Source organism: Podarcis gaigeae, assembly GCF_964106915.1.
Source record: "Podarcis gaigeae genome assembly, chromosome: 17".
Lineage (NCBI taxonomy): Eukaryota > Metazoa > Chordata > Lepidosauria > Squamata > Lacertidae > Podarcis > Podarcis gaigeae.
The window spans coordinates 10,679,054-10,706,660 of NC_139694.1; the positions used below are offsets into that span (position 1 = coordinate 10,679,054).

Sequence of the window (27,607 nt, forward strand, 5' to 3'; positions counted from 1 at the left end):
CGCTCTCCTAAGGCATTGATCCCCTGTGATGCCATCTAGCGGGCTCAGGGAACAGCCCATGATATCATGTGCTGTGTTCACCACCCTCTGTAAAGACTTTCTATCCGTGGCTGTCAAGCCAATGTACCACACTGTGGTATAATATGAGAGGACACTTTCTATTGTGGAAGGAGGTCATCAATTGTTGTTTAACATTATTCCTTTGCAAGATCCTGAGAAAATGGAGTCTCTGTTGGGCCTTCCTAACCACCTGAGTTAGATTGTTTTTCCAAGTGAGGTCTTCACTAAGGTAAATTCCCAGGAATTTAAAGGAAGAGACTTTCTCTACACAACACCCCCCCCCCCCATATACAACAGGGATAGTTCCATCAACTCTTTTATCAAATCCTTTGAGCACTTTCCTGTGTTAATGGTTTATAGGTGAGAGGCTGCGATCCTACTTGATCCTGCTTTGATTTTGTTCACATTGCTAGTTCTGAAGAGAAGCTTTGCTTTTTGAAGAGGCTTCTGTGGGGAGTTGGGGAGGAAATGAGTTATTGAAGCTTAGCCCAACAGAACATTTAAATACACAGTTAACTTTAGCATGCAAATAATTTTGTTGACTCTAGTGATCTGTTCTGGTGAGAGGTCTAACTTGTGTCTCTTCTTCCACCCATGGGAAGGAAGCCCCAACCTGACAACAGGGTAGCAGGTAACCAAGGTAGAAAAGTTTTTCATCAAATGAGAACCCCTAGTATAGCGTCGTGATAGAAGGAAAGAGATACCCCTTGACTTCAGATGCTATCTCTGTTAGGGCCACATGCCATAGATTTCAGCACCGCTCCCGTGTAACTACTGAGCCTGCTGCAAAAAATAAAAAATAAATATTACTAGTAAAGCACAATTTTTGAAAAGCTTTGCTTCAGGTACGGAAATACAATTATTATTTTTCGCATCCATCTCCCCACCTCAGTAAACAAAGTGTTAGGTGGAATTGATGTTTGACGTTTAAGCAAAGGATTATGTCTTCAATGTGCTGCTGAGTTTCATTGTCCTACCTCTGTGCTGAAGATAACTATATAACTACATCAGTTATCAGTTAACTATCTTGGATAACTGCGTTTTAACCCCTTTCCTGGCTCCCTTGCAAATGGGAGCAGCAGGAGGAGATCAAATTGTAGGATGAACCTCCAGCACAGGGCTGTGTTCTGCACATACACACCCAACTTCATTGTCATTCTTCAAGGCCTATATTACATCATAACATGTATTGGATTTTCTCCCCAATTGTAAGTTCATAGCGGCTCTCTTCATATCCCACTCAGTGTGTGGACATCAGGCTCTTCCCTGTGCATTTATTGGGCTATTACATTACAAACAAACACAGAACACTGAACAGTCCCTTTAGTTTCCCAGTTCTACTTTCCAAAACTTGTCTTAATTCCTTTCTCACCCACTGATGCTTCCCTCATCTTTATTGTTGTTTCCCTTAAAACCTACATGCACCAGCCGTGCTAGTCAGCGCTACTTTTTCTTTTTCTGTGAAGAAAAGTAATAGGAAATAATTTCTTTTTACCTTCTCTTTATGCACTGATGTTTGAGGCTTGGCTATGGGGTGCTGCTGTTGTTTTTGCCATTCTTGATCCAGGCAGGAGGGTTAATGCAATTCAGCACTCGCTGCTCTCTGGCCATGTTCTGCCTCCGCATGCCCTTTCAGCGCCTAAGAGATTTATTTTTGTTTAGCTTTCTTTCTCCATTCACTTTGAGGTGACTATTATTAAAATGTGTTTAGAGTACACTCTTTCCTCTTTATTTTGAGCTTCTGGCTGACTACGCTTGGTAATTACATGTAACCACTTCACTTTGTAATATATTCCCCATATTTCCCTTCCAGCTGACCTAACACTTTCATACAGTAACATACTACAAAGTTCAGTCACCCCTTTTTATCTGAAGGCGTAAATGGGCCTCTGTTGCTTCTGCATCTTTGAAATCCACATCAGTCCTTCTAAGCAAACTTCTTTTCAAATGCAGATAACATGGAGGACTCAGAACTCCCGCCCCTTGCCCCTTAGTCCAAGGGAAAGCGCTTGTCTCCACTCCTCGGCGGCGCATGTTGCTTAATATCCACTTGCCATTTAAAATAAAATTTGCACTACCAATGTGCAAATTTGCAAGGGAACATTGTTGTACTCTAAACTGAGCTTGGTTACAGGAGGAGAAGTTTGAACTGATTTGATTATGGACCATTCCAAAGTTTGAATTCGTGGTGCATTTGAAGGTTTGTGGTTGCTCAAAGTGAAGAAAATGTCACATTTGTCAGGCTGTTTTGTAGTCCACTGCTGCTCTTAGAAGAAATATGTTGGTTTGCTCTTGGACATGCTTTGGGGGAGAAATAACAGTTCTGTACATTTTCGGCATAATGTGCTGGGTACATATTGGCTAGTTCCCACAACATCACCAACACATTCTCTGGATTTGGGGAAGAATTAACACACCTGTCTGGACACCTCCTTAAAAAAGAGGGACATCTGTCTGGCACACATGGAACCGAAACTCAGGATTTATTTTTGCATGAATATCACAGAATATAAGCAAATCCATCTTCTGAACAGGCACAAGTTGGGCGGGGGGAACTATTCTGCATGGCTAGGATGTGGCCGTATTATTGGAAAACAATGACCTAAGCAGGGACTAGCCAGGGGAAGTTTGTTTGGAAGAAGTTTAGGCATGGAGATTTACAGTAGTCCATAAGGACTGGCATCTGTTGATCATGCTTTCATGAGAAAGGGCTGACAATTCAGCCCTATATTTGTATGACTGGACACTTAACACCGCATACCGGTGAATGCTAATGCACATAGCAAAATTTTGTTTGGGTTGCCTACATTTTCCCAGGTTAACCTTCTACTCTACTAATAATTAGACTTACAAGAGCCATCCATCAGGCCATGGAGGACAGCTCTTCCTTGCTTTAACTAAAAGGGCACTCAGCCAAGGATGCTTGGCTTGACGGGTCAGGCAGTTCTACAGTGCTACTGCTAATGCCCAGCGAACATGGACAGTTCCTCAAATCTGCTGTCTTGTTAACAGGAGCGTGTCTTACAGAAATCTTCCAAGGTGTTCCGTGTATTTATGTTCACAACTTTCCAGTGGTAGAGGCCACTTCTTAACTAAAGGACAAACCAAATTGCACAGAAAGATTTGAAAGTGCTTTAACCTGGTTGCTAAACACAATGGCATATTTAATTAGATATTCACAGTTTGTGGCTGGGTTTTCATTCTTGAATACTTCACAGACCGCTTGAATATTTTGCATCTTTTGTGGGCAAAACAAAACCAACCAACCCCCACTATGCCCTAAAGCTGGGTGGGAAGAAAGGGACATCTGTAACCGTTCACCTGGGAGCAAGTCCCCTTAGAAAATGATAGACCCTCTCCATATTCCTGCTTAAGGGAGACATCAGTTGTTTTGTGACATTAGAAGCCATTACACCAAAAGGTCTCAGACCTTTTTGCATGCCTGGAAACCAACACAGTTCATGCCTTATTGCAGCTAAAGGTTGCAGCCTTCATCATCCCTGACCCTTGGCCATGCTGGCTAGGACTGATCGTGGTTCTCCATGTATTGTTTACAGAAGTGCATACATTAGAGTGACGATGTGCACCAAAATGAAGGTATTGGTGAAAATAATATGCCAAAATGCATTATATTAGGGAAAACTGCTTGCAAAAATCTGTTTCTTAGGAGAACATGCAGATGAATTTTCATGAGGAGGTTTTTTTTTTATTGCAAATTGCTGCAGAACATGGAGAACTGCATTTGAGATTGGAAGTATGAGAAGCTGAGAGAACCAAAACAAGTCAGTTCCTTCCAGGTATTTCTTGAAGGTGCAATGCGTGAACACAAGGGTTCACGTGTGCATAATGTTACCATATTGGATTAGTTTGATGGTGTTGGTCTTTCCCACCAAATCAGCCACCATCCTTCCTGGTGGGATGGCAAATGTTTGTAAAAGACTTGTGCAATCATCCCTACCCACGGTTGAGTTATATACCAGCATGCCCTTATAGCATAAAATTATACCACATGGAAGCTGTTTCCATGCTGCTGAGAGCATGTATTATTGGGGCTTGACTCTCATGGTAATCAGTGGAGTGTACTTCTGAGTACATAAGATTAGACTTCCAGTCTCATTAATTTTGTTGGGAAAGTTAAGCAGCAGCTCAGTTTCAGTCCCAATGCACGTTTATCTGAATAGAGCCAAAACGGCTCATTGAGCTTGGTTGTTTCTGATTCCAAGCTTCCATCTACAGCCTTCTAATGATTCGATTTCATAATTTCCACTTCATTTCCAATAATCTTGTTAAGCATTCATGATACACACAGTGGTTAAATTATGCTGCTTTTTCAATCCAAAAGTCCAGTTTGCCAGAACATGTTGGTGTGGGGGAAATTCATGCTTACCCTCAATTTTGTTTGAAGAAAGCATCAATTCCTAACTTTTATGCATTTCAAAGTATTGCCTAATGGCCTGATCCCAAGACTTTCTGTACCAGCACGTAAGTGACCAGGAGAGAGCACCTTGATTGTGGTTCCAGCTGAATGTCATAAATCATGCTAGAACATCACTGTTCCATGGAGATACTTTCAGAAATGCTGACAAAAATGATATATAGGGCAGGTATTCCATGATATACACCCATCCAGATGAGCAAGGTATGAATAATAAAATTATTATTATTATTATTATTATTATTATTATTATTATTATTATTATTATTATTATTATTAAATGCCTACTTTTAGAAAATAAAAGGCCTATTTCTGTTAATTTTCATTAAAGTCAAAATCTTAGGGTTACAACTGGGGTGGTTCATGTCAACTTCCTGGACTGAGAGTTGTTTCAGAAGCTGCTAACCTTCTAACTCACATTGTTCAACTCTCCAGGGGCATAGTGCAGGGGATACCAATGGGGCCATGGCCCCGAATGCAGATTTTTGAGGGGATGCGAAGCAGACGCCCCTGGCAGGCACTCCCAGCCCATCTCCCACTGTCAGAGGAACCAACTCTCATGGAGTGGAGCACGGGCACACAGGTCGCATAACTCAGCCTTGCTTGGCTCTGATGCGTGGGTCGCTCTGGTGGTGTCTGTGGTGAGGGCTGCGGTGCCCCGGCAGGATCCTTGACCCTCTGCACTCCAATATTCAGAAAATGGAAGCCAGTAACTCTAAAACATATATGCAACATGCGTTTATTCATATGTAAGTTTCATTTAGTGAAGAGCACAATTCAAGAGTATGTTTCCGAGTGTGCTGGGCCCAGGGGTAACCCATGAAATGCGGTCCAGGACTGGTCCAGAATCCGAAGGTTCCGCTGGGAGTCAGTCCGACAGGGCCGAGGCAGGACATGAGGCAGGAAACCAGGCAAGAACAGGTACAGGATCTCAGGCAGGCTCTAGCAAACAGCAATGTTGCTCCCGCAACCTGGGACGGGGTCCGACACATAGCTGTCAACGTTTCCCTTTTTTAAAGGGAAATTCCCTTATTCCGAATAGGATTCCTCACAAGAAAAGGGAAAAGTTGACAGCTATGGTTCGACAGCCTTTTATCTTTGTCAGGGTAGCGCCGGTCCTGATCCCCTGGTAACTCACCTCCCTGCTTCGCCCAAAGGCGAGCACTCCTCCTGTGAGTACTCAGGTCTCACCTTCTTTCAGACCTTAGTCTCTACAGCTTGGGAGACATCGGTGGGTTACTAGACCCAGGGGCCACCTCAGCCTTCCCTGACCAAACTGGTAGTGGAGCAGCTGTAAGTGATGGCCCAGCTGAAGGCAACAAGGTAATCCCCGCATCTGGAGCCAGGGCAGGCTCAGGCCCCTGACTCAGCCCAGCTGGTGTTTGTTGCAGGGGAACCTGTGCAGACTGGGACTCTTCAGGATCAGGTCCCAGACTTGGTTCAGGTGATGCCTGAGGCAAAGGATCCAGTGCAGACTGAGTCTCCTCTGGTTCTGAGTCTGAACCCGAGTCCCAGGCCATCACACCAAGCACAATTCAAAGTGTTGGTACTGATCTTTAAAGCTCTAAACTGCCTTGGCCCAGTATACCTGAAGGAGCGTCTCCACCCCCATCGTTCAGCCCAGACACTGAGGTCCAGCTCCGAGGGCCTTCTGGAGGTTCCCTTACTGCGAGAAGTGAGGTTACAGGGAACCAGGCAGAGGGGCTTCCTGGCAGTGGCGCCCGCCCTGTAGAATGCCCTCCCACCAGATGTCCAGGAAATAAACAACCATCTTGACTTTCAGAAGACATTTGAAGGCACCCCTGTTTAGGGAAATTTTTAATGTTTTACGTTTTATCGTGTTTTTAATATTCTGTTGAGAGCCACCCAGAGTGGTTGGGGAAACTCAGTCAAATGGGCAGGGTATAAATAAATAAATAAAAATAATTAATATTATTGGTGAAGTAAAACTGTTGCATTAGCAGCACCAAAGTGATCTCCCCAGGGCACAAGCCTGGGCAGTTGATATTGCAAAGACATTCATCAGAGCGGGGGGGGGGCGGGGGGACTGGAACTCCTGCCTTTGCAGAGTGTTGCTTTCTTTCTTTGCTAGAGCTGGACGCAATCATTATGCAAAATTTGCTAGAATTTGTGTGCAGCAAATGAGAGAACTAAACGGAAAGTTTCAAGGAGCTGACAATGTGATGAAGGAGGCCATTTCACTTCGAGAAGATGGAACAAGGCGTGGGCTAGTATTTGGGCAGATGTGTTCGTAGAGCAAGCATTTATGAAATCTTCCAAAGCTGTGGAGGGATGACATATGGAGGAAGGATGACAAAAAGCCAAAGAGCCATGTGGATCTGGAGTCTTGTCGTCTGTGCGTCAAGCGTCTTGACAGGGATTGCTAGATGTGGCAGTGAGTAAAGCGTTGATGTGTCTGAAGCAAGGCTGTCAAGAGATTTGAAAGACTTCTGCAAGATCCAAAAAAGGAGGAGAAGGTGAATGTTGATGAAGCAGAGCCTTCTCCAGCAGTAGCATTCATCTTTGCTGACATGAGAATGGTGGTGTTAAGAAATCAATCTAGCACAGGGGTAGGCAACCTAAAGCCCATGGGTCACAAGCGGCCCACAGGGGGTCATTTAAGCAGCCCCTGAACTGAGCTGCCCACTCAGCGAGTCCCCGCATGCTGTGCTAAACCGGAAATCGCGTCTGCGCAGGCGCCGGAAATCGCAGGCGGGCGCACAGTCCACGGAGCGAGCTGCGCTAGAGTGAACCAGCCCAGGCAAGGTAAACCTTGCCAACAACTGCTAGCACTATTGTAGCTACATTAGAGATGACAAAAAGTGCTAAGGCCACCCAGAGCTTGCATGGCTGAACTGTGGTTTGAAGCAGAGACTCCTGGCTCATATGCTTAACCATTAAGCTTTCTCCTTTCTCTGTAAATGAAAACATCAAGTTTCATCACTTCCCATCACATAAAAGCGTGCCTTTTTTCTTCCTTCCACGAACGCTTGTTGTTCTTTAGTTCTAAATCATTAAAACTATTTTTATCCTGACTTTTATTTTATGCCACATATTAACGTGTGACAAGAAGGCCTGCGATGAAGCGCTTTCCTCTTTATGGCAGTGCTATTTCTTGCCATCAGGGCAGACACAATAAATCTAATTTTACAGAGCTTGCATAATATAGTTGCAGAGGCTCGGCTGTGAACCAGGAAGCCCCACACACCATGTGCTGCTCCTGCCTGAACTTAGGGGAGCCGTTGTGTCTCGGCATCAGTCTCATACCTGCAAAATAGGAGAATCGTGGCAGACACAGCAGCAATACAATCCTAAGCAGGTGTCCTCAATATTAAGTCTCATTGTGCTCAGTGTGGCTTATTCCCTGATAGACATCTATAGGATGCCATGTTAGTCTGCCGCAGCAAAAATAAAACAGAAGCCCAGAGGTTATCGTCACACCCGAAAGACACATATATTATTGCATACATTATCATGAACTGCAGCCCACTTCATTAGATGCATGGCAGTGTTGTCCTAAGTTGCAGGTAGATCTGCATGTGGTTTGCTGGGCAGGGGTGGGGTAGGTTGTAAACTGTGAGGCTGGAAGGAAATGAAATGCAGAAAGTGCAAAGATGGTGATAATTAAACAATTAGCAGTGGCAATTCACCAAATAGTTGGTGATAGCACAGGCATCCTGGCATTGGGAAGCCAATTAGCACATGCACTGTGACAAAATTCCATTGCCCTAATGCTATCCACAAGCGCTGGCACTCATCCTCTTCACCTTTCGCCCTTCAGAAGCCCCTTTTTCCAAGCACGGCCACTTTAAGGCCAGTTACAGACAGGATGAAATGACTTTTGGATTTTGCTGTGTCTGATGTGTGTGCCCATTTATTTTATTTTTTGGCAGAGGGTGGCCTTTTTGCCCTATGTAGAATGCAAAGAGGTCACTGCTGGTATTTGATGGCATATGTTGTATAGACGATAAGCAGGTGAATGAACCCCCGATACTGTGGATGTTATTACTTGGTCCTGAGCTGGGGTGAGGACAGAGATGCCCTCTGCGTTTGCTGCAGGATCTGATCCTGGCTATGTTGTTGCTAGTTGAGCAGTTGACTTAGGTTGAGGGAGAGGATTGTCAGTAAGCAACTACAGACCTACCCAACAATGTTTGTGTTTTATGTTGTGTGGATGCTGCATTGTATCATTGTCTATACTGCTGATGTATCTGCGTTTTATTAATGCATCACTCTTTTCCGGGAATGTTTTTTCTCCAGGAATGTTAACCAGCACCAAAGGATGGTGCCTACGTTTTAGATAAAAGTAGGTGTGTTAAACTGACCGATTCTATTCATGCTACAAACCCTACTTAATTCAAAGGACCTTCCTCTCAAAGAAGTGTGCATAGACTTAAGCTGCGTCCCACATCCTTGGGAGCAAATCCTATTGAACTCTGTATGACTTATCTTTGGGTAAATGTGCTTAGGAAAGGACTATTGACCTTAGAAGAAATATTTTAAATACCTCCTTCTTTAAAAAAAAATATCACTGATATTACCACCCCCCCTCCGTCTGCTCAGACTTGCACACCACAAAGTAGTGTCCTTTGAGATGTTGTTGAGCTGTGTACACATTGTCTCTTTAAAGCACTCTGGAAGCACATTCTTGCCCTCAAAGAATTCTGGGCACTGTAGTTTACCCCTCACTGAATTCCAGTACAGTGGTACCTCAGGTTACAGATGCTTCATATACAGTAGTACTTCGGGTTACATATGCTTCAGGTTACAGACTCCGCTAACCCAGAAATAGTACCTCTGGATAAGAACTTTGCTTCAGGATGAGAACAGAAATTGTGCTCCGGAGGCGCGGCAGCAGCGGGAGGCCCCATTATCTAAAGTGGTACCTTAGGTTAAGAACAGTTTCATGTTAAGAACAGACCTCAGGAACGAATTAAGTTCTTAACCTGAGGTACCACTGTACCCAGCAACCTTTAACCCTTTTAAGCGGAGGGTGGATGGCCATCTGTCATGGATTGCAGGGGTGGGACTAGAATCACTAGGTGACCCCTGGAGCCCCTTCCAACTCTGATTCTGTGAACGAGGCCTCCGAAGGCCCAACGGTCAGATAATTGTTAGATCTTCAGAAACCCAGTTCAAAGGGCATCACAAAACCGCCATTTGATAGGGGGTTCAGAAGATGTCTTCAGAAGCCCCCCCCCCCCAACAAGCCATCTTGCCCTGTGCTCAGCTGCAAACACCCTGCCCTTACCTACACCATACCTGATGTCAGGTGTAGGACCAGTGGCTGTAGCTTTGCCAAAATGGCCTCGCAAGCCAAATGGGGAGGCCGACTTAGCCCATGGGCCAGAGTTCCCCTCCTGTTGGAGGCACTATACCTCTGCATGCCAGTCGTTGGACATCAACACAAGCGATGAAGGTGCTGTTGCCCACTCAGGTCCTGCTTGCGGGCTTCCTATAGGTATCTGCTTGGCCACTGTGAGAACAGGATGCTGTCCTCAATGAACCTTGGGCCTGATCCAGCAGGTTCTTCTCTTGTTCTTATGCTTGCATGAAGGGTGGTCTATAAATACTTATTGTCTCTAAAAAAGTTTAATTAGTATTTTAATGCAATCTTATTCCCACACACTCCCAACAGGTTGGGTTCTAAAACCACAATAACTGCATACCATTGAGCATATCATATACAGTGGTACCTCAGGTTAAGAACTTAATTCGTTCTGGAGGTCTGTTCTTAACTTGAAACTGTTCTTAACCTGAGGTACTACTTTAGATAATGGGGCCTCCCGCTGCTGCCACGCCGCTGCTGCACGATTTCTGTTTTCATCCTGAAGCAAAGTTCTTAACACAAGGTACTGTTTCTGGGTTAGCAGAGTCTGGAACCTGAAGCGTCTGTAACCCGAGGTACGACTGCATTTAGTATCACTGTGTAAAAACACATAGGAAACCATTGTTGTTTTGCCTCTGGAAGCATCATCATTTTGTTCTGTAGCAGGCCTGCTATAGTGCAAGTTATTCTGTTTTCTCCACCTGCATATCCTCCAACATTTTTCCGATGAAAATAGGATCACCCTATTCCATTATTATTATTATTATTATTATTACCCCACCAACCTGACTGGGTTGCCTCAGCCACTCTAGGCAGCTTTCAAAATATATAAAAACATAATGAAATACTGAATATTTAAAAACTTTCCTATACACAGGGCTGCCTCCAGATGTCTTCTAAAGGTTGTGTAGTTGTGTAGTTACTTATCTCCTTGGTTTGGGGGGGGGGCGAGGTCACATAACTCCATACCCTCCAACATTTCTCTGAAATGTTGGAGGGGGCGGACGTGGGTGGCACTGTGGTCTAAACCACAGAGCCTCTTGGGCTTGCTGATTGGAAGATCGGCAGTTTGAATCCCCGCAACAGGGTGACCTCCGATTGCTCGGTCTCAGCTCCTGCCAACCTAGCAGTTCAAAAGCATGTCAGAGTGCAAGTAGATAAATAGGTACCACTCCGGCGGGAAGGTAAATGGCATTTCCGTGCACTGCTCTGGTTCACCAGAAGCATCTTAATCATGCTGGCCACGGGACCCAGAAAAACTGCGGACAAACGCCGGCTCCCTTGGCCAGTAAAGTGAGATGAGTGCCGCAACCCCAGAGTCATTTGTGACTGGACTTAACTGTCAGGGGTCCTTTACCTTTTTAAAGGAAAAAGCAGGACAATATGGGATGGAATCAGAAACTGGGACGGCTTCTGTAAATCTGGTGCTATCCCTGGAAAATAGGGGCATTTGGAGCAGCCTTTCTCTGTGGGTCCCCAGATGTTGTTGGACTACAACTCCCATCACCCCTAGCTAGCAAGGCCAGAGCTCAGGAGGAGTTGTAGTCCAACAACATTTGGGGACCCACAGGTTGAGAACCGCTGACTTGGAGGGTCTGCATCTGGGTGCTGCAGTTACTGGAAACCACAGAAGGGGGAGAGGACTCTTAGGCTGGGATCCCGCTTGCTTTCTCCCCTAAAGGCATCTGTTTGGCCACTGTGAGAATAGGATTCTAGGCGGGCCATTTGGTCCAGCAAGCTCTTCTGCTATTCCTTCAGTTGAAACCACTGGAGTCTCTCCCAGGCTACTTTGCACCTGGTCTGTCTCCTTTCCAGGATGGCTCTGAGTAACTGGACGTCCTACTAAGGGAATGTGCCTTACAACTTGCCAGATCTGGAGAATCCAGCAGGAGGCCGACAGGGACCCTGGCGCTTAGGTCAGAGAGGAGAGAGAAAGGGGAGTTCGGGGTGGGGGAGCGGGGGAGAGGGAGAGAGAGAGAGGCGGCGGCGGGAGCGAGTTTAGGGTTAGGCACCTCCTGCGGCCAATCCCGCCGAGTGCGTGCCTTCGTGCCTCCTCCATCCAGGGGCTGCCGCCGGGATTGCACAGCTCGGCGCTGAAGCAACTTTTGCAAGGAGACTTAGAGCTTCCATAAGGGAAAGAGAAAAAGACCCGTCCCTGGAGAGGGTGGGAGAGGGAATTCCTGCTTCCGCACACACCCCACCCCTCCCCTCGGCATGGCGAGCCCCCCCTCCCTCCGCCTGGCACAGGGACCCTTTAAGGGGAGGGGGCAGCGCCTGGAAGGCTTGGCTAGGGGATGACTCGGGATTGGGCCGCTGGGGCAGCCGCCTTAGGTGCACCACCGGGAGGAAAACACGGGCCGGGCTTTAAAAAACCAAAACAAACCCAACTCGGCGCAACTTCGGCGGAGGCGAGCGAGCCGATTCCCGCCGCCGTTTCCTTTTCCTCCCCGCTGCCTGCCTGCCTGCCTGCTCCCCCCCCCCCCCCATCCGTGCTCCGGGCGTGGAGTGAACTAGGATGGTGGTGTACAGCGCCGGGGCTGGCTTGCTGCTCAACTGTCTGCTCCTCCTGCTGGCTGGAGCGAAGCAGAGCCGGGATCCCGCTGCAACCAGCTGCCAGACCCACAGGAAAGTAAGTTCACTCCCGGGGGAGGGGAGAAGTCGGGGGGGGGGGAGACTGTCTCCTGCAAACTTGGGCAGGATGGCGCGAGGCCAGCAGAGTCGCCTCGAGACATTTTCTTTTGCTTATATTCTCCCATTTGGGGGAAGTCTCTCAAACTCGGGTGTGCAAGGCACCTTCCCTTTTCTAGGGGGCTGGAGGAGAGCAGCGCCAGAAAGTGGGGTGTGGGGGACTTAGCTGCTCCGCTGTTGTATCTACCCATCGCACTTTCGCATGCACGAGGGAAAGTTTTGCTGCTGCTGCTGCTGCTGCTGCTTTGCTGTGTGTGTTTTTTTCTTTTTTCCTTTTGCAAACTGAGTTTCACGCTGGGTGCTGGACTTGTCAGCAGGGATTTTGCAGGAGGGAAAAAGTGCTGCCGGCAAACTGGGCTGCCTCATCCCACCCCACCTTCGCTTGCAAGGCAGCCCCACCAGTGTCATGCGGCACTTTTAAATGGGTGTGTTGGGGGTATAGGCTGGGGAGAGGGCAGGAGGAGCCCAGAAGCGCTAGGAGAGCGTGTCAGAGCCAGGTCCGCATGCACCCTTGCCCGGGAGTGAGGCTCACCAGTCACAGCCGGGGCTGGAGTGACTTCTGGCTCCCGGTGCATGAAATCTGCACTGCCAGTTTGCGAGTGTGTGGAAGGTGTGCTGCCAGGACTCTTTGTTGCTCCTCCTGCTTTGCAAGACACTTAACAGGGGGCTCCTGCTCTGGAATCTGTTGCAGCCTCCAGTTCCTTTCCCCGCACGTTTTAGGAGTCATCTGCATTGAACTCAGTGGCCGGAGGGTGGGTGGGCGAGGGGAGGACTTGCTTCTGAGTAGACCCCAACCTGCCAACGTGGGATCTCGCCTCCAGCAGCTGCGTGCGAAAGGCGGCCTCGGAGGGGGAAACGCCTTTCCGAGAAGCTGAGAGAGAGAAGTGATGTCCGCCTTGGCCGTCGTTTGGGTGGAGTGATGTCTTTAAAAAAAAAAGAAAGAAAGACATGAGGCTGGGGTGTAAATTAGCCTTTGATGGGATTTAGAGTGCCTTTAATGAGATCCAGCGGGGAGAGGAGATAAGGTTCAGTGGAGGTGCCAGCCTGCTGTTTGTTTGGGTCATCCACTCTTTGGTTTTGTTTACTTTTAACACTTCTCACTCCTTTGCCAATTCCTCCAACCCCGTCCTCCCCCCTCTCTTTCCCCATAGCATCCCCCAGGATGGAAGGCTGGCAGGCGGTTCCTGCATTCCGAATGCACCTCATCAGGGCTTCATTTGTTCTGTTTGTTTTATCTCCTGTTCCTTTTAAAGGGAGACTTGTTGCTCTTGCACACCTTAAAAAAAAATGGGTAGGGTTTTAACTGCGCTAAAGCCTCCCACGTATATCCCACGTTTTGCAGGCTGCTGAAAAACCTTAAACTCTAGTTAAAGTAACTTTTCTTTGCCATAACTCTTAAAAACGGGTGCATTTTTCTTAGGGGGAAAACATAACCCTGTAGAAAAGAGAGAGTGCAGCCTTCACAGATTATTGGAAAAACCAACCTGTTTTGTGGATGGCCTGTATAATTCCATACCCTGGAGATGTTAATTGAGATGCAGAATATGAAGATACCTTGAGACATACTATGAAAAGTCTTTGGAAAAGAAGGTTGTTCGCTCCAGTCTTTAAGCATGTTTACTCAGAGGCATCCCACTGTGGCCAGCAGAGGTTTTCCCCCCAAATGTTCATGGAACTGCAGCTAAGGCTGAACTCTGTGGAGTATCTTTCTGAGTAAGCTTGCTTTGGCCTGACTCCTGAAGAGCTTTTAATAAGAACTGCAGGTGGAAGGAAATATTTCAGCCAACACCACAATCCCATGCATGCTTGTAAGTCTGGGCCCACTGAAATGTTTACTTTTAAGTAAACATGCACAAGATCAGACCGCCTGCCAGTTCCACAGAGTTAACATTTGTTTCTTGGAGCCCCATAGGTTAAAAATAAGTTACCTAGCTGTGCACAGGATCATGGCCATTGCTGATAGGAGCAGAGGGAGAAATCCCAGAAAAGGACAGCTAAAGGAAACCAGCACAGAGAGAATTTATAGCAGAGTCCACAGAACTATTTTGAAAATTGTTTTTGCCATTCTAATTCTAAATGCATTCAATGGAAGCAAGTTAATACTGATCTATTGCCATGCAGCCTCGACTGGGGCGTGAGACAGTTAACATGACATTAGAGCAGTGTATCACGATGCATTAGGCCCTTCCTGTGTGGGTCATCTGGAAGCACAGTTGACAATGACAGAAATAAATTGGCATTTAAAAAAACAAGCTGTAGAGACAATGGACTCAGTCCAACAAAGGTTAGTCACAAGCAGCAGCTTTATCTTATGTGCATTTATTCAGAAGTGAATCCCACTGAGTTTAGTGGGAGTTACTCTCAAGGAGGCATGCACAGGTTTGCAAAGCTGTACTGTTGTTCCCTTGAAATAAATGAGACTTGAGCTAGGCCCCAGTTCCGTTCCATTGCCTTTAATAGAACTTGGTTACCATCAAATCGTGTTTTTCTTTCATCCAGTGGGTCATTATACATCCTCTAAGCATACAGAAAATGGACAACCATGGTGGCATCTGAAACAATGGATGCTACTAACATTCATGGAGTACATGCCTGATGGCTTCAGTGTGCAAATAGGTTTGCTCAGGAGGAGATTCTTCAGAAAACTTGTTCCAAAAATAATTTAAAGGCTTTAAACTGTGTATTTAAATTGGGCCCAGAAACAAATTGGAAGCCAGTGCAACTGATAAAGCAAGGTGATCATATCCTCGGTCAGCAGCAGTTCTGCTGTTTTCTGTTTTAAATTATAGTTTCTGTACACTTCTCAAGGGCAGACCCATAGGCAGGGTGCTACAGCAGTCTAATCTGAAAGTAACCAAGGTGTGTACAGCTTCTCTATAAAAGGCCATGGTTGGTGAACCAGTAGAAGCTGGGTAGAAGCACCTGTGTGGGAGCCAAGCTGAGTCCAGCAGTAGTCTCAGATTGCGCACCAACTCCTTTTATGGGGAGTGCAACTCCCTCTAGAACAGGGAATTTCTAATTTGATCTCTCATATTGCTTAAGCTCACTTCCAGTCCTTCACTGGTCCCAGCCACTGATTTAGGAGCTCCCCTAGAATTGGACTGAGAAGCGAAACAGAATAGGGTATAACTGGCATCCTGATAAAAAAAATTCCTTCCAGTAGCACCTTAGAGACCAACTAAGTTAGTTATTGGTAGCATCCTGATGACACTTCACCTAGAACTCTGGATGGCCTTTCCCAATGGTTTCATGTCGATGTTGAAAAACATAGGAAAGGGGCATCCTTGCAGGACTCCTCCAGGAGCTAAGGGCATAGAGATGATGAACACAAGTCCTTCAGTTCTGCTTTGAGACTTGCCCTTCAGGAGTTATTGGAACCAACCGCAGTAAGATGGTGCCTCCAGGCTGCTGAGAAGGGTACCATGCTTAATTCTATCAGAAGCTGCTGTGAGGTGCAACATAGCCAGCAGATTTACTTCCACTGTCTTGCTTCTAGCAAAGCTAATCTATCAGGGTGACCAGAACAGTTTCTTCCCCTGAACCAGAATGGGAATTAGACTGAAGAGAACCTAGGTAATCGGACATCCCTGGAATTGCAAGTCCAGCACATGCTGTGCTTTATTCAAGAATAGCATAGCTGAGACTGGTTGATAGCTAGTAAGTTCAGTAATATCTAGGAAATGTTTGTTTCGTACAAGCCTCACCAACACTAAAACGCTACCTTAATACAGCAAAGGATTTGCCAACCAGTATTAACCAGCCTTCTCTAATAGCTTTTACCAACCAGAACTAATGTGGGTCTCTCCAAGAATCATGCACACATTCTCAGGGTGAACAGGATTTTAAAGTATCCATAAAAATAATAAAGCATTGTAAATGTCAAAAGCATTTAGATACCTGCCTCATTTTATTCAAAGACTCCCCCAGTGTATTTTGAACTCAAATCTACCAAATTCTCCCCCAAACAAAACTCAACTGTGTTTGAAACATTTTTGGGAATATTTTATCCATATAGGAACAATTCATTTAAAAACGCTGTTTTTCTAAAGCAAGAGTAGCAGATTCCTATACTCCTGGTTTGCACACAAATGTGGAAGCACTTAGTTGATCAAAGGAGGTACTTGGCTACAGTCAGGAATCCTTTTCGAGTGGGGTGGGGGGAGGATGCTGATTGTATGGTGGAAGGATTTCTAACTGACCAGAAAAGTGCCCCACCCGGCTTAAGACTCTTTAACAACACTTTTATCTGCAGAAATTAACAGGTGATGCTTTTTAGCATTATCACCTGCTAATGCCTGGGCTCAAGCTGTTGTTTAAGGGCTTAGGTTGCAATCCCTAAACCCACTAACCTGAGAGTAAGCCCCACTGAATTTAATGGCACTTACTTCAGAGTAGGCAAGGGTAGGATTTAAGCCTTGGTGACATAAACTGGATGAAAAAAATGGCAGATTTACTACTGATGAAGATTTCATGTGTTTCTCGAACCCCGCTAATTCTACACTGAAGTCCTAAATTCAGTTATGGAGTGGATGAGATATCACTCAGGAACTCCGTAATATCTTCTTGGTATTCTGCCCCTATCTGTATATCTGCCTACTTTGAACATTGATGCTTGCTCTGCAACATCAAAGTAGCATGCATATCTTCCTCCTTGCAGTCTTGCCTGTGATTCTTTTTTAATTTTTTTTTAATTTTATTGTTAAAATAGTTCATCATTAATCCACATATATTACAGATATTGTTGTTGTTGTTGTTGTTGTTTAGTCGTTTAGTCGTGTCCGACTCTTCGTGACCCCATGGACCAGAGAACGCCAGGCACCTTTGTCCTCATTACAGATATACAAGCATACAAACATACATTTCATACAATCTTTAAAAGTGTTCAAACATACTTACACTCAATCCCACAAATAATTCCTTTTCCCATCACCATCCACCACCCCCACCCCACCTTTGTGTTAGACTTCCAGTCTACTCAATTGCAATTTCTTTCCACTTCTATTACTTTCTTTCACACACCTTTAGCCTAATTTCATACTTCTTTTTCTATTACACATTGTTATCCATCTTATTCAGTATTTCAGTGTTTGAAACGGAACTTGTTTATTCTAATAGGAGTTCTGATTTTTCGATGTGGTTTTGCAAGTATCTTTTAAACACCTTCCAGCCCCTGTCTATCTTCTCTTTTGAGATCCTCCCAATTTCTCCCATTGTTTTGGATATATTGTAGTACTCCAATAATTTGGCATGCCACTCTATTTTTGTTGGTACAATACCACTTTTCCAGTTTTTCGCAATCAATAGCCTTGCGGCTACTGTTGCGTATAAATATAAGGTCTTGTGTTCTTCCTTTAGGCTTCCTGGTACTGTTCCCAATAGAAAACCTTCTGGTGTTTTCCTAAATGAATATCTAAACATTTTTTTCATTTCGTTATATATTATTTCCCAAAACTGTTTGATGTTTAAACAATTCCACCATATATGTATCATAGTACCTTTTCCAGTGTTGCATCGCCTGTGATTCTTAAGGCTGCCATTTTTATTTATTGGTGTGGCTCCTCTTCCTTTAATAGAAGCTTGATTTGCAGAAATTTAAGAGGACAAGCTTTTCCTGGCATGGGCACAAGGTGTTGCAGAAAAGCTTCTTGTCTGGTTGGCATTAGGCATGGGAGCAGGACCACTGAAAACAGAAGAAATTGCCTGCTACTTTTCAAGTATATTACATAATGGTACTTGAGCCACTGTATTTGAATCTGTGTGATAAGGCTTGTGGTCGCTGTTTAGCAAAACTACACTAGGTGAAGGTGGAGTACATCTTTGGTCTTGCAGTCTAATAAACTGGCTATGAATCAGGAAGTCCCAGTTTTGAATATTCCCTCTGCTACAGTCTTTCAAGATTGCCTCAGCTCCCCATCTACAATATGGAGATAATAACACTGACCTACTTCACAGGATTGTTGTAAGGGTTACTGAGATAACGTCACCTCTAGGCCAGCCGCTCTCACTTAGCCTTGGCACCTGCAACATGGAGATAAAAATACTGACCTAATTTACAGGATCGTTGTAATGATTACGGGGATGATATTACTGACTTTTGCAGGAACATTGTAACGATTATGGAATTATTATATGTCAGGTGCTTTGAACACTTGAAGGCGCTATAGGAATGCTAATTAGTGGAATATAAACGCTTGCTTCATGTTTTGCATGTGGGTTTTGTTTGCGCATGCACACCCTCTGCAAACAGAGGGTGACGTTTTGGATGCAGCTGAATCTGATACCTGTTTTGCTTGAAGTCTGGTAACCTGACCTCTGGACTTCCCTTTGCCATATGTAAGTCATATTTTATTACAGAAGCCGGACCTTGAAGTGAAATACTTACTGTCTGAAGAGGAAAGGGTTCAGTATTCAATACCTGTGCCAACCTTTTCCACCTAAATAGATGAGACTTTAAAGTGTGCCATACAGCAATAAAATATGGTTTCATTTGTTGAGGTTTTTACACTTTGAAAAGCAAGCTTTCCTCTTTCCTTTCATGATGATTCTCTTGGTTATTTATTGTAAGTAAATCAGGTCCATGCTTTGGTTCCGTAGTGGGGATTGGCTTCTGGCAGAGAGATTTATGTGGCTGCTTAGGTTTGCCACGGAGAAAATTGTATTTTAGAAGTGCTTAACTTTGGCTGGGATTTGGCTCAGGGGTTTGGTGAGGTTCTGCATTTGTGTTCAACCTGCAGCTGTGGTTTTGAAAACTCCCCATTTAATTTCCATAGCATAGATTAAGCAAATGCAATTGCTGTCTGAATGATAGGTGGGAGGTGAAATGTGTTCAAAGGCAGCTCATTATCTCCTGATTAAAATGTATTGCCACCTGTAGCTTTCCTTGGTGTTAAGTCGGCTTCCATGAGAATGGAAGGTAAATGCTCACATTCACTCACCTTGTGCTAAGTAGCACCAGCTTCACCTGGTTAGTTAAAAAAACAACCCGTAGACCTTAAAGGTGTATTTTACCCAATGATGAGCATGTTTGCTTATTTATTAAGTTTTTGTCATGCTCTTTTTCAAATGAAGGTTCCTCTCCCATTTTATGATCACATCAACTTGGTCAAGTAGGTGAGAGAGGGAGGGAGGGGTAGGCTGTCACCAGTAGGGTGGCCAGGTCAGAAAGAGAGATCCTGTGCTTTCTACACAGCTATTAAAGGTGCAGGAGTCCCACCCTGTCGTCCCGTGCCCCCATGACTGCCCTAGTTCCCAGTGAGCATTATGGCTGAGTGCTATTTAAATTGGACTCTCTTCTTTGCCTTCTACATTTAGAAGAGTTCTCTCTTCTTCGCCTTCTACATTTAGAAGAGTTCACTTCTTGGGGCACAGACCTAGCTTTTATGTTGCTCTGCAATGCACTGTGCACCTGCTTACTATATTTAAAGTTTAGCAGTAGCAGCTGACCGTGCTGCTTTCCAAATATTTTAACTTATTTTAATGCAACGTTTGCATTAGTGTTCTAAGGCCAGTTTCCATAGCCCAACTAATTGTTGCAATTTGATGCGCATGAATGGTAAACCTCTAACATCACCTGTTCCCAAAAGAACAGATTCAGGTAGGTAGCTGTGTTGGTCTGAGGCAGTTGAAATATATATAAAAATAAAAATAAATTGCCCAGTAGTACCTTAGAGGCTAACTAAGTTTGTTCTTGGTATAAGCTTTTGTGTGCATGCACATTTCTTTAGATACACTGAAAGAGAAATCACCAGACCCTTATATATAGTGGGAGGGTGGGGTGGGGTTTTTTTCAGGAGGGTAGTAGTGGTTGCCAACAGGTTTACCATAACCATTGAGTCAATCACCCATCTCCTACTACCTTCCTGACATCTGATGGGAGGGCGTTCCACAGGGCAGGCACCACTACCGAGAAGGCCCACTGCCTGATTCCCTGTAACTTTGCTTCTCGCAGCGAGGGAACCGCCAGAAGGCCCTCGCAGCTGGACCTCAGTGTCCAGGCAGAATGATAGAGGTGGGGACACTCCTTCAGGTCTATTGGGCCAAGGTCGTACGGCTTTAAAGGTCAGCACCAACTCTTTGAATTGTGCTCGGAAATGTACTGGGAGCCAATGTAGGTCTTTTAGGACCAGTGTTATATGGTCTCGGTGGCCGCTCCCAGTCACAATATTATATTGAATATTGGTCAAGTATATAAAGCCTGGTTTTGCAGAGAGAGTTGTGGCAGAGGTCCCCAACAAAGGCTTGACTTAATACCCTGACATGTCTGTGGAGGTGCCTCTGCCCCACTGAAAATGCTGTGGGGCTGGTGTTGCTCCTTTCGAACTGGCCCTGTGGTTCTACCTTTAACATGATTTGCAGGTGGTGATGTTTTATACCCATGCCCAAAAGCTTGCCCTTGCAATTCCAGCATATAATGCTGTTGTTAGAGACACAATAATGAGTCACAGGACTTCTTTTTGGCAACTCTAGGTATCAGGACCAGCCCAAGGCACTTCACTGTCTGAGTGGACCTGCAAATATTTCCCATTCCACACCCTGCCCCTGGAGAGCCCACTTTGCAGCGAAGGCAAACATTATTTAAAGTTAAAACGCAGCCAGTGACACACTCAGCCTGACTTTGTCCTTTGTCTTGGAGGGCATCTGATGCTGTGGGGCAGAAGGATGGTGGCAGCTGTGGGGGAATGAGGTTGCTCTGCCAGCCTTCTTCATCCACTGTCTGAATAGGGAAGCTCACCATGAGTTGGCCCTTAAATGAATTGGACGCTTGTAGCTTGTGCTGCTGTGATAGCTGTATGGTTGCTTCCTGGTGCCGCCTGAATCTTGTATCCTGCAGTTGCAGCGCTTGTCCAGTGGGTGAAGCTAAGCCACTTGGCTTAAGTGGAATGGAAGAGGGCAGAGCAAACTTTCTGGAAAGAATTGAGTGCCTGCTCTGAAACGAAGGGTATGCGCATGTGTGACCATGATTGCTGTAGGGTAGGAGCAGAAATGGGCTGCCTCTCCTACCACATTGCTAGCAAGTGACCCTCTCGTGTAGTTTTAAATAAAAAGGAGGCAGTGCCCTACACAAGGGACGCGGGTGGCACTGTGGGTTAAACCACAGAGCCTAGGACTTGCCAATCAGAAGGTCGGCAGTTCGAATCCCCATGACGGGGTGAGCTCCCATTGCTCGGTCCCTGCTCCTGACAACCTAGCAATTCGAAAGCATGTCAAAGTGCAAGTAAATAAATAAGTGCCGTTCCGGCGGGAAGGTCAACGGCGTTTCTGTGCATTGCTCTGGTTCGCCAGAAGCAGCTTAGTCATGCTGCCACATGACCCGGAAGCTGTACGCTGGCTCCCTCGGCCAGTAAAGCGAGATGAGCGCCGCAACCCCAGAGTCGGCCACGACTGGACCTAATGGTCAGGGGTCCCTTTACCTTTATGCCCTACACAAAATGTCCTTGGCTTCATAGAACTGTCAGGTAATAGGAAGTCACCAAACAGTATTTATCAGAGTCATTTAATCAGGGTCACAGCCAGAGTTGTTGGTGTGTGCTGCATTGGCACAGACTTCTAAAGTTGGTTTGTACTAACATTATTTTGGCTAGGAATGTTCCGTTGTCGTCGTCGTCTTCTTCTTCTTCTTCTTCTTCTTCTTCATAATGGCAATATGTGTGTCCGTGCTTCTTACTTGGGTACGTTTTTTGAACTGAAGCTCAAAATGTAAGGTGTAAGTCTGCTATGTTTTTATGGTTTGCTGTGCTGGACAGCAGCAGTTTTCTCTCTTGCTTTGAGGTTGGAACCCAGATCCTGCCTCCTGACCAGCATCTTGCCTGCTGCGTACCAGGGACATTGCATATCATGAAGCTGGAAACAGATTCAGGGCTTCCCTTCCCTGCGGTCCATGTGAGCCTGTTATTCTGATTTGTAAAATTATCTCGAAAGGCAAGAAGATGGTCCTGTCATCTGACTGAAGGGGGGATTCACATAACTCCTCCATTCCGTTCTGTGCGCAACTTGCCTTGCTCTCTGTTTGGCACCTGATATTTAAAAGTGAGCAAATCTCCGTTTATATGTTTCAGTCACTTCTTTCAAATGATAACTACCTTTCTTTGCCCCCTTCCCTGCAAAGATCTCAAGTACCTACATGTTTCCCCCCCTCTGCTTTATCTTCGCAACAACCCTGTGAAGTAAGTCAAGCTGAAAAATAGATCACCCAGTGGGTTTCATGTGGCTGAGTAGGGATTTGAACCCTGGTCCAGCACATTATTTATTTATTTATTTATTTATTTATTTATTTATTTATTTATTTTGCATACGGCCCTATACCCACAGGTCTCAGGGCGGTTATAATATAAAAACACAAAATAAATGCGACAACAACAACAGCAGCAACAACAACATAATAATAGTAATAATAATAATGATAACAAAACAAAAACAACCCTATAACCGCTTCCTCCTCAACAAATTTTCAAAGGGCATTGGATGTCAAGCAGCCAAAGGCCTGGTTAAAGAGGAACGTTTTTTGTCTGGCGCCTAAAGGTGCATAATGAAGGCGCCTGGTGAACCGCACTTGGGAGAACATTCCACAAACGGGGAGCCACTGGAGAGAAGGCCCGTTCTTTTCACCACCCTACACAACACCACCATTAGAGATGAGAACCTCCTGGTTTCTGAAGAAGGTTGTAGCTAATGCTTGCTCTATTTGGAGAAGACCTATTGAAATCAATAGACCCAACTAACTTGGGTCTACTCTGAGTAAAACTTAGTTGCATACAACCCAGACTTCTCAAATAATGTGAGTTGTCTTGGACTTCGGTATTAACTTTTGCCTATGGGAGCTTCCAGAGGTGTTGCTCTTCCGGCATGAGATTCAGTCCCTTGGTGACAAATTCAGGTCAAGCAAAGTCACAGTGGCTCCGGCCCTCTTCCACATCAAGCCTGCCCCATCCCCTTACCAAAAAATGGTGGGGTTTTGGGGGGGGGTTGGTCATAGGGAGAGTGATAGGAAAATGCACTGGAAATTGTGGGGTGATACTTGCTTGGCACAACATCCTGGGTTCTCCCTGCATGCAAATCAGAATTAAGGCTCAATAAATAGCTGGTGTCTTCTAACTTCTCTGGGCAGACAAGCGAATGCTTGGTTAACAGGCCATCTGAAAGCGGCATTTTTTTTTCTGTTAAGGAAATTCCTAAATTGTCTATCCCTGGCTTTGTGAGGGCCAGTTCTTAGGTAATAATAATCATAATAATAATTTATTTATGCCCCACCCATCTGGCTGGGTTTCCCCAGCCACTCTGGGCAGCTTCCAACTGAATATTAAAAACAATACAGCATCAGACATTAAAAACTTCCCTAAACAGGCCTTCATTGCCTTGACATCTGATGGGAGGGCATTCCACAGGGCAGGCGTCACTACCGAGAAGGCCCTCTGCCTGGTTCCCTGTAACCTCACTTCTCTCAGCGAGGGAACTGCCAGAAGGCCCTTGGTGCTGGACCTCAGTGTTCAGGCTGAATGATGGGGGTGGAGACGCTCCTTCAGGTACACAGGACCAAGGCCGTTTAGGGCTTTAAATGTCAGCACCAGCACCTTGAATTGTGCTCGGAAATGTAATGGGAGCCAATGAAGATCTTTCAGGACCGGTGTTATATGGTCTTGGAGGCCACTCCCAGTCACCAGTCTAGCTGCCGCATTCTGGATTAGTTGTAGTTTCCAGATCACGAAGCCCCACGTATAGCACATTGCAGTAGTCCAAGCGGGAGATAACTAGAGCATGCACTACTCTGGCAAGACAGTCTGCGGGCAGGTAGGGTCTCAGCCTGCATACCAGATGGAGCTGGTAGACAGCCGCCCTGGACACAGAATTAACCTGTGCCTCCATGGATAGCTGTGAGTCCAAAATGACTCCCAGGCTGTACACCTGGTCCCTCCAGGGGCACAGTTACCCCATTCAGGATCAGGGAGTCTTCCACACCTGCCCACCCGCTGTCCCCCAAGAACAGTACTTCTGTCTTGTCAGGATTCAACCTCAATCCGTTAGCTGCCATCCATCCTCCAGCTGCCTCCTAGAGCAATATAGCTTTCTCTCCCCCATCAGTTCACCCTACATGGCTGCCGTTTTTGTTGTTTTTTAAAAAAAAATCCACTACATTTTGTGAAAAGAACCACTAATGTTTTGACTTCCCCCACTGTTGTCTTTTAGAAGAGCAGTGTGGGGAATGGCTGGCAAAGCAGCCAGCACTCCTCCTGATACATAGGAATTTGCCCTGTGTGTTGAACCCAAGCTTTTCCAACATATTAGATAATACCGGCACGCAGTATTGCAGCTCTAATGTTTCCCACTAAACAGTTTTCAAATTATCTTTGAAGGTGAAAATGATGGCAGGTTATAGGGTACTACATTCAGATATGTTCCCATTCGGATTATCAACAAGAAAAGCTTGTCGCTTCTCAAACATTCCTGTGAACCCACAACACTGAATACGCTTACCAACAAATGACATGGGAAACGTTTCTTTCCAGAATGGAATGTTACTTCCTGTTTTGGACCTAGAAATGCTATTTTATCCTTTCCTTGTGGGTAGGGGGGCAGCAAGAGGCGACGAACTCTTTGGATTTCTTTTTTGTAAATAGCTTGAATTAGGTTTGCATCTATTTTTAAATGCCTAAAAAATAAAACATATTAGTGAGCCAGCCAAAATAGCTTTCCCCTGAAAGGAATGAACACCTCTCGGCTGCCAAAGGCCACTCGAAGCCTGTGTACAAGCCAAAATGAATTGGGGGAAGTTATATGTAGCCCTGATTCATTTCAGTAGGACTGGTACATGAGAAGGCGAAGTAAACTATATCCACGTTTGTCCTCCAGGCTAAGGACCTGATGTAAGTAAGTAGATCCAGGCCCTTTTCACACATCAGGTTTTTAGGAGCGCGCCTAAAAATATGAAATATGACTTAAGTCACTTCCAGACTGTCGCTGTTTTGCAGATGAGATTCAGTCATGCACAAGCAAATCAGAATTAAAGTGATTTTGATGTGGCACTCTTGTGCAACAATAATTTTATCCCCTAAATAGTACTTTTTTGCTGTAAGAAAGTTGCTCTAAGAGTTGTTGTGGAAATTAAAGGCTCTGGCAGCCGTCCATAGTCCATAGATGCCAACGGCTGACGCTGTCTGGAGCCTGTGGGAGACCTGGCTTCTATTGGCCTCATGTTGTCCTATCTACATCCTAGTTGCTCACTGGCATGGTAAACTTGAGCCTTGGCTTTACCGCTTCAATCTGCAGGTGTGGAGGGGGGTGTCACATAAAGGAAATTCTCCATCTTTCTCCATCGAAGAAAGCAAGTTGGTCCCTACATATAGAAGAGTAACATGTTGGGGAGAATGCTAAGCTAGAACCATTCTTTCTGACATGTCAGCCTTTTATTGACTTTCTGCATGGAAGAGCACATAAGAACCCCCCACCTGTGCTCCGAAGTGGTACACGCCAGGCTTAGGCTTACCCCTGCATTGAGAAACTAGCCCCTTATCTAAGAGGGCAACTGTCCCTAGTTAGTGCTAGATATCATGAGGGAAACAGATGCCTCTTGGTTTATAAATAATCGGTGGTGAGTAAACCCGCTTACTGCGGTCTCGCAGATGTTTCTCAGGTCCCATTTTATGCCGCAGGTTGTAAGAAGGTGGTAATATTCTTGGTACCTCTGGTTAAGAACTTAATTCGTTCTGGAGGTCCGTTCTTAACCTGAAACTGTTCTTAACCTGAGGTACCACTTTAGCTAATGGGGCCTCCTGCTGCTGCTGCACGATTTCTGTTCTCATCCTGAGGTAAAGTTCTTAACCTGAGGCACTACTTCTGGGTTAGTGTAGTCTGTAACCTGAAGCGTCTGTAACCCGAGGTATCACTGTATAGAAAAGTATTTGAGGGATACCCACCTAAGCACTCTGCTTGGGTTTCGGTTTTTTTGCTCTCATTCAAACCCCTGTTTTGTTATGCAGGGTTTAGAAAAAAAAAACCCTATTATGAGGGAAGAGCAGTTCTGGTGGTGTAAGCTGACTGACCTCCCCTCCCCTCACCCCAACCACAAAATTTAGTTTTAAATTTGCAGCGCAGAGAGTCTTGACAGTCATCACCAATGCCCTGCATAGGACATTCATCTCAAACACTGGTCTTTGTCTCATCATGGGGCTTTCAATACATTAGATTTGAAAACAGAGAAGGGAGTTAATGAAATTCTGAGCGGTCCAGGGGGCAATACCTTTTCTTTTTGCGATGTCTTTTAGATAGACTTGGATCCTTATGTGTGCTCTTTGTCACATAAAGATCAGGCTTGTTTAAAACAAAGGAGTGTTGACCTTCCAACCCTCTCCAAGCCTGTGGCGGCTTTCAGGACTCTTTGTTTGCTTTTAAGTGGGTAGGTGACACTTCTCGCCTTTCTGGGTTTTCAGTTATCTTCATTCATCTTATCACCACATAAAATAGTTGTTTTGTTTTTCTTTTGCTTTTTTAAAAAATCTTTGCCTTTATCTTTAGGTTAGGTTAGTCTCTTAGTATTAGATTTTTGAACTAATTAAAGGAAATATGGGATATGTGAAGCATCACAATTTTTTTCATATTGGGAAATGTTGGGGACTTTAATGTTTTACAAGATCACTTGCACGTTTACTGAAATGAAACCAAAGTTCTTGCTCTTCGAAATACATTTTTAAAAAACCTTGGGGGTAGGTATTTCTGTGCTTTTACAAAAAACAAAAACAAAACCCAAACCTTTCTGTTATCAAAAGGATATATGTCTAGAGAAATGCATCGTTTTCGTATAAAATATGTTTGTACGATGCTTTTTGCCGTGAACTTTAAATGTCCATTTTTACTTCAGCTTGCATTAGACCAGTTAGCCCATCCTTCTGCTTGCCTCAGAGATTACTTTCTCTGTTTCTGCAATCTCTTGTGTAGCTGGTCATTGAGGGAATAGTTGCTGGATTCTAATATCTAGGTAAGATGCTTTTTTCTGCCACTCATTTTTTTGGGGGAAGACTAGTTTTGACGCCATTTAACATTAGCACCGCACCTGCAATCACAAAGCCTAGCTCTACTGTCTCAGTGACTTTAGAGCCCAGCCAAAC

At 45.2% G+C, this 27,607-nt stretch overlaps 1 protein-coding gene across 6 annotated transcripts in view; it reads left to right on the forward strand.

Moving 5' to 3' along the window:
* TRABD2A (TraB domain containing 2A) overlaps positions 1-27,607 on the forward strand; it is a 106,286-nt gene that overhangs the window by 28,968 nt on the left and 49,711 nt on the right. The window contains exon 1 of one of the 6 annotated variants that reach the window (XM_083719266.1): positions 4,624-4,699. The exons of 1 other annotated variant lie outside the window; for it this stretch is intronic. In XM_083719266.1, coding sequence (XP_083575392.1) covers positions 4,691-4,699 — 9 coding nt within the window. In that variant the 5' untranslated portion in view covers positions 4,624-4,690. Of the gene's footprint in view, positions 1-4,623; positions 4,700-11,809; positions 12,454-26,380; positions 26,653-27,607 lie in introns of those variants that run through there. 4 more of the 6 variants (XM_083719267.1, XM_083719268.1, XM_083719263.1 and 1 more) reach the window with 4 other exon arrangements.